The sequence below is a fragment of the Zalophus californianus genome, chromosome 1 (assembly GCF_009762305.2).
Source record: "Zalophus californianus isolate mZalCal1 chromosome 1, mZalCal1.pri.v2, whole genome shotgun sequence".
NCBI classification, from domain to species: Eukaryota; Metazoa; Chordata; class Mammalia; order Carnivora; family Otariidae; genus Zalophus; species Zalophus californianus.
Genome location: NC_045595.1, coordinates 189,830,791 through 189,836,957, shown reverse-complemented (window position 1 = coordinate 189,836,957; position 6,167 = coordinate 189,830,791). Strand labels below are relative to the sequence as shown.

Below are 6,167 nucleotides of genomic sequence, written 5' to 3'. Positions count from 1 at the left end.
ATTTTAAGTTAACTGATTATGTAATGTTTTCCCACATTTTTGTGATAAGAATCATTTAGAGAACTGGAGATTAATTCCACTAATTAAAACAGGGCCTGGTATGTGCCAGTAACTTGGAAATTTTTATATTTACAAATATCCCCAGATGATTATTATGATCCAAGAAAATTTGGGAAATGCTGACTTGAAACATGCTTTTCAGCTTCCTTTAGATTTTAAGTCTTGAACTACAAATCCCTGAATGACCCGTGGAAAAGTCTTATCCAGTCCACTTTAGGAAAGGAAAGCAAGTTTTCCGAACATTTGGTTTGATAAATTCTCTTTGGAAGCATCACAAATACTTTATTCTGGTTGTTTCCTAGAAGATACTGTTTCTCATTTCCATTTCTAGCCCAGTGTCTTCTAGATCACATTTTCCTTGGAGATCCATCTTCCTTGAGTTGAGACATAGCAATCCAATTAAATCGCTGTTAAAAATTGGTTTCTTATTAAAGGACTGTCACCTCAAGTAACCTTTGCCTCCTTCTGTCTTCTCCCTTCGCTCCTAAAACTTGGGAAGTTAGGGTGCTTTGTATGGACTCAATATTTTGGCCTTTCCACCTTAAATCTCATATTACCAACCCTGTTTATGTTGGCCTGAATTTCAATTTTTTTTTCTTTTTAAACAGGTCCCATTCCTTGGGCGTCCTGGTCCAGATAATGCCTCCTTCTTGGATGTAGAGGATTGGAAAAATCATGGAGGATTTCATAACCTCCTGCCTGAGTTTGCCATTGACCTTCGGCCAGAGCTTCAGGTTGTGAGGGCCAGGGATCTTCTCTTTGGGCACAAACGTGCTGATGGGGCTGAAAACCGTGAAGCTCGTGGCCAGAGCCAGGTCAGCCCCTTCTTGCACTCGTCCTGCACTTTGCTGGTGGTCACATCCAGGCAAAGCTGGCCATATGGTCTGTGGCTGTGGCCTCTGGGAAGATGCAGCCACGCTTGCCCACCACCACACCAGCTCGAGCTCCAGGGGCATGCAGAGGCTACAGGCAGGCTGGAGGATGGCCAAGCCCTCGCGGGGCCGTAGGTGGTGCGCAGCTTCAGGAAGAGCACCCGCCTGAAAACCAAAAGACAACCGACAGAATGGGAGAAAATATTTGCAAATGACATATCAGATAAAGGGCTAGTATCCAAAATCTATAAAGAACTTATCAAACTCAACACCCAAAGAACAAATAATCCAATCAAGAAATGGGCAGAAGACATAAACAGACATTTTTCCAAAGAAGACATCCAAATGGCCAACAGACACATGAAAAAGTGCTCAACATCGCTCGGCATCAGGGAAATCCAAATCAAAACCTCAATGAGATCACCTCACACCAGTCAGAATGGTTAAAATTAACAAGTCAGGAAATGACAGATGTTGGCGGGGATGTGGAGAAAGGGGAACCCTCCTACACTGTTGGTGGGAATGCAAGCTGGTGCAGCCACTCTGGAAAACAGTATGGAGGTTCCTCAAACAGTTGAAAATAGAGCTACCATACGATCCAGCAATTGCACTACTGGCTATTTACCACAAAGATACAAATGTAGGGATCCGAAGGGGTACGTGCACCCCAATGTTTATAGCAGCAATGTCCACAATAGCTAAACTGTGGAAAGAGCCAAGATGTCCATCGACAGATGAATGGATAAAGAAGAGGTGGTATATATACACAATGGAATATTATGCAGCCATCAAAAGGAATGAGATCTTGCCATTTGCAACGACGTGGATGGAACTGGAGGGTATTATGCTGAGTGAAATAAGTCAATCAGAGAAAGACATGTATCATATGACCTCACTGATATGAGGAATTCTTAATCTCAGGAAACAAACTGGGTTGCTGGAGTGGTGGGGGGTGGGAGGGATGGGGTGGCTGGGTGATAGACATTGGGGAGGGTATGTGCTATGGTGAGCACTGTGAATTGTGCAAGACTGTTGAATCACAGATCTGTAAATAATGCAAGATATGTTAAGAAAAAAAAAAGAAAAAGAAGATAGCAGGAGGGTAAGAATGAAGGGGAGTAAGTCGGAGGGGGAGACGAACCATGAGAGACGATGGACTCTAAAAAACAAACTGAGGGTTCTAGAGGGGGAGGGGGTGGTGGGATGGGTTAGTCTGGTGATGGGTATTAAAGAGGGCACATTCTGCGTGGAGCACTGGGTGTTATGCACAAACAATGAATCATGGAACACTACATCAAGAACTAATGATGTAATATATGGTGATTAACATAACAATAATAAAAAAAAAAAGAGCACCCGCCCGGCTCTGAACTGCTCCCTGCAGCTCCAAGGTCTGGTTCACGTAGTTCCTGCCCACAGACGCTGTATTCTTCCCCAACTCCTGGAAGCCGGACTGCGGCCCATAGGCTGCCAGTGCTCTGGCCGTTGCCCCTGAAGTCAGCGGATTTTGCCAGGCCGGGTCACGTGACACGAACGCCTACGGCTACCAGGAGAGGAGGAACTACCTTAGGACGTCTCACGTGGCGTTTCGCGGGCGAGTAGCGTCGTGGTGCTCGGCCTTCTGGGAGCCACGCTGCAGCGGCCTCAGCACTCCGGCCTGGTCCCTGGAGAGAGGGAGGGGTGCAGTTCTATAATATCTCTGTTTGTTCTCAGGTTGGAGGATGGGTGTTATGTTCTCATGCTTTTTAAATATAAGTATCAGTCTCATTTTTTTTTTTTTTCTGGTAATTTCTCAATCTCTCAAATTTTCCTCCTACTCTTAAGGATTCTCTTTTCCCTCTACTCCTTCCCAAGAGTGCACTTGGGTGCAGAAGGAAGCCTTTACATCCTGGGAGTAGTGGGGAAGGGGCATCCGGACTATAGCTCTTCTCCACTCACTCTCATTGATGTCTCGCTTGCTACCACATCTGTGGTGCCAGTCTCTGTCCTTTTCTTTTTTCTTTTTTTTTTTTATGATTTTGTTTATTCATTTGAGAGAGAGAGACAGAGCACAAGCAGGGGGAGAGGGAGAAGCAGACTCCCCCCTGAGCGGGGAGCCTGATGTGGGGCTCGAACCCAGGACCTTGGAGATCATGACCTGAGCGGAAGGCAGAAGCTTAACCATCTGGGCCACCCAGGCGCCCTGCCAGTCTCTGTCTTTGCAGGTAGACTGGCTCACCTGGTTTATCAACTGTCCTGAGCCGGTCTCCACTGAGGTGTGAATTGAATTGTCCCACTGTTTTTTTTTTTTTGTTTTTTTTTTAAAGATTTTATTTATTTATTTGATAGAGAGAGACAGCAAAAGAGGGAACACAAGCAGGGGGAGAGGGAGAGGGAGAAGCAGGCTTCCCACAGAGCAGGGAGCCTGATGTGGGGCTCGATCCCAGGACCCTGGGATCATGACCTGAGCCGAAGGCAGACGCTTAATGACTGAGCCAGCCAGGCGCCCCCCACTGTGGTTTTGAGGTGTGTTCTCTTGATGATTTCTTTCCTCACCACTACCTCTAACGTGGGGTTGCTCGTGGCAAAATTCCTGGCCTCTTCTGTAGCCCACCCTTTCTGTACCTGTCATACAGAGGCATAGTCGCCTTGTATGGTTGCCTTCAGAGGCTTTTCTGCTTAGGCATCTCCCTCACTAATTGCTGCTTTGCAATACTCAGGCCATGCTGGATAGTGTACTACTCTCTCTATTGAGTTTCTTTAACTGACTGATGATTCCCCAGACTAGGCCCAGGGAAGAATCAGCTTCAAGAATTTTAGATCTATGGGCGCCTGGGTGGCTCAGTTGGTTAAGCGACTGCCTTCAGCTCAGGTCATGATCCTGGAGTCCCAGGATCGAGTCCCACATCGGGCTCCCTGCTCCGCAGGGAGTCTGCTTCTCCCTCTGACCCTCTTCCCTCTTGTGCTCTCTATCTCTCATTCTCTCTCTCTCAAATAAATAAATAAAATCGTTAAAAAATTTTTAGATCTATCTTTTCCCTCCCTCCAATGTACCCAAGTGTGTTTCTATCAGGTCTGTTCCCCCTGGAGGTCTTAATTCCAGGACACTTCAGTCTCCGTGTGTCAGTCAGGGTATTGGAAGATCTAGAGATGGCATACTGAAGTTGGGCAATTTCAGAAGAGTTTAATAGAGGGACTATTTACTAGGGTGTGAGGAAACCACAGACAGTACAGGACTCAGGCTAGAAATAGAAGGATGGCCAGGCAGAAGTTGGGGATCCTTGGTGGATGCAGACAGCCTGTGTCAATCCCACATGGAAGGAATAGTAAGTATCCTAACTCCCTTTTCTTCTTCTCATCTTTTCTAGATGCTCCTCATTGGCTGAATTCAGTAAGAAGCCAGAGGGAGGGGAGCCTGTTAATGCAGCCCATCCCTTGATAGAATTCAGCCAGTCTCCTGGGCCATGGAGCAGGTGGAGAATGGATCTGAAAGGGCAAGTGGAATATACCCAGCTGACTCAGCTTCCTGGAGGTACAGAGAAAATTCTGTATGTGTGTGTGTGTGTGTGTGTGTGTGTGTGTGTGAGAGAGAGAGAGAGAGAGAGAGAGAGAGTAGAGGAATGCTCACAGAAATTATTGACTGTAAAGAAATGTTACTGATGGAGCAGTTGTTTTACATGTAAGTTATACGTTGTAAGAAAGAAAAGTCTGAGGCCGTTACACAGGATCATATAGCAGTGTGGGACTATAGCTTGTCCTTTGTAGTTCTTTTGCTCACCACCAGTTCTGGTAGCTAGCACAGAGGAAATATTCAGTAAGTATTTATTAATGTCTTTTTGTAGTAGGGAAACAAATCCGAAGTCAGGATGTGTTTACACAGTGTGATCGTTAATTTTATGTGTCATCCTGATTGGCTAAAGGATGTCCAAATACCTGGCAAAACATTTCTAGCTGTGTCTGTGTTTTTGGAAGAGATTAGCATTTGAATCAGTAGATTGAGTAAAGATTTGCCCTCACGCACTAATGGTCAGGACCCATTCTGTTGAGGGCAGAGAGAGGCAGAAGGGTGAAATCTCTCTCTTCTTGAGCTGAGACTTCCATCTTCTCCTGCCCACTGTCATGGGAGCTCCTGGTTCTTAGGCCTTCTGACAATGGGACTTACACCAGCATCTCTTCTCCTGCCCCTCAGGCCTTTGTCCTTGGACTGCATTATATTGACTTTCTTGCTTCTCCAGCTTAAGGATGGCAGATCATGGGACTTCTAGACTTTCATAATTGTCCCTGTTAATTGCTGTAATAAATCTTCTCCTGTGTCTATCTCTTTGTATCCTATTGGTACTATTTCTGTGGAGAAGTCCAATGCACAGTTTAGTTAGTTGAGTGTTCTCTAAATTGGACTGATGGCTATTGGAATTCCTCTTTTGGCAGTGATTATTCTTGCTCAAATAACCTGATTGCTTATTTAGTCAAAGAAGAGTGTCTTCAGATTGTTGCCTAAAATGTGCCTTTTCTTTGTTCTTTCTTTAGCAGAATTTGTCTATTTACAACTTTTTTTTTACAAACAAAAAAATTGTTTTAAAATTTTTCTTCCCCTCCTGTTTCCAGAGCTCTGCCCAGCTAACTTAAATGAACAGTGACACTGCTTCTGCTCATCCTTTTCTGTCTTTAGAAACAGCCACATGATGTGATTCTCTAGTCATCCTTGGAGATAATCTCCATGATCAGGCTTTGTCTTCTAACCTCTGCTGATCTTGGCGGCCATCCTGGGAACCCTCTTCACATTTTCCATGTCAGCCTGTTTCTGGTCTAGATGGGTATTAAGGATGAGGGATGATTATACGCTCTACTGCCTATTACATAGCTATCGTATTATAGAGCTTGCTTTTAAAATCTATCATGGGATATTCTTTCTAACATATTTTTCTCATTTCTTTCCTTACCTAAGTGTAGAAATCTTTAAAAAATTTCTATTAAAATAGATTTTATTTCAATCTGAGTGTACCACTTATTTTAGACCTGTAAACATAATATTATTTCTCATATAAAATGTAGTCCAGGAACAGCAAACTCAGTTACTGTGAGGGTCAGTCAGGTAACAGTAGTGTGCGAAGTTGCCAGATTGGAGAAAATAGAGTGATATTGGGATTCTGGAAAGAGGAGTGCATGCTTTACCTAAAGGTATTAAAATTTAACTTAAAGACAAAAATGCTTTTCTGGCAAAAATCAATTTAAAAGTTGTCTGCAGGCCTGACTCAG

At 44.3% G+C, this 6,167-nt stretch overlaps 1 protein-coding gene across 1 annotated transcript; it reads right to left on the bottom strand.

The window, feature by feature from the left end:
• Positions 1–626: 626 nt before the first annotated feature.
• On the bottom strand, positions 627–5,121 carry LOC113915860 (acylpyruvase FAHD1, mitochondrial-like). Its single transcript, XM_027581782.1, has 3 exons — positions 5,074–5,121; positions 2,474–2,596; positions 627–1,097 (listed from the first exon to the last, which is right to left on the bottom strand). The coding sequence occupies exons 1-3, from the start codon at positions 5,119–5,121 to the stop codon at positions 627–629; spliced, it is 642 nt and encodes a 213-aa protein (XP_027437583.1).
• Positions 5,122–6,167: the final 1,046 nt, after the last annotated feature.

What these genes read in the sequence shown, in the direction of transcription:
- LOC113915860 (XM_027581782.1), bottom strand. Translation starts at nt 5,121, where the DNA reads ATGCAGTCCAAGGACAAAGGCCTGAGGGGCAGGAGAAGAGATGCTGGT. An exon ending in GCAGGAGAAGAGATGCTGGT is followed by an intron (nt 2,597 to 5,073) that starts GTAAGTCCCATT and finishes CCCTCTCTCCAG; the next exon opens with GGACCAGGCCGGAGTGCTGA. An exon ending in TTCCTCCTCTCCTGGTAGCC is followed by an intron (nt 1,098 to 2,473) that starts GTAGGCGTTCGT and finishes TTTGGTTTTCAG; the next exon opens with GCGGGTGCTCTTCCTGAAGC.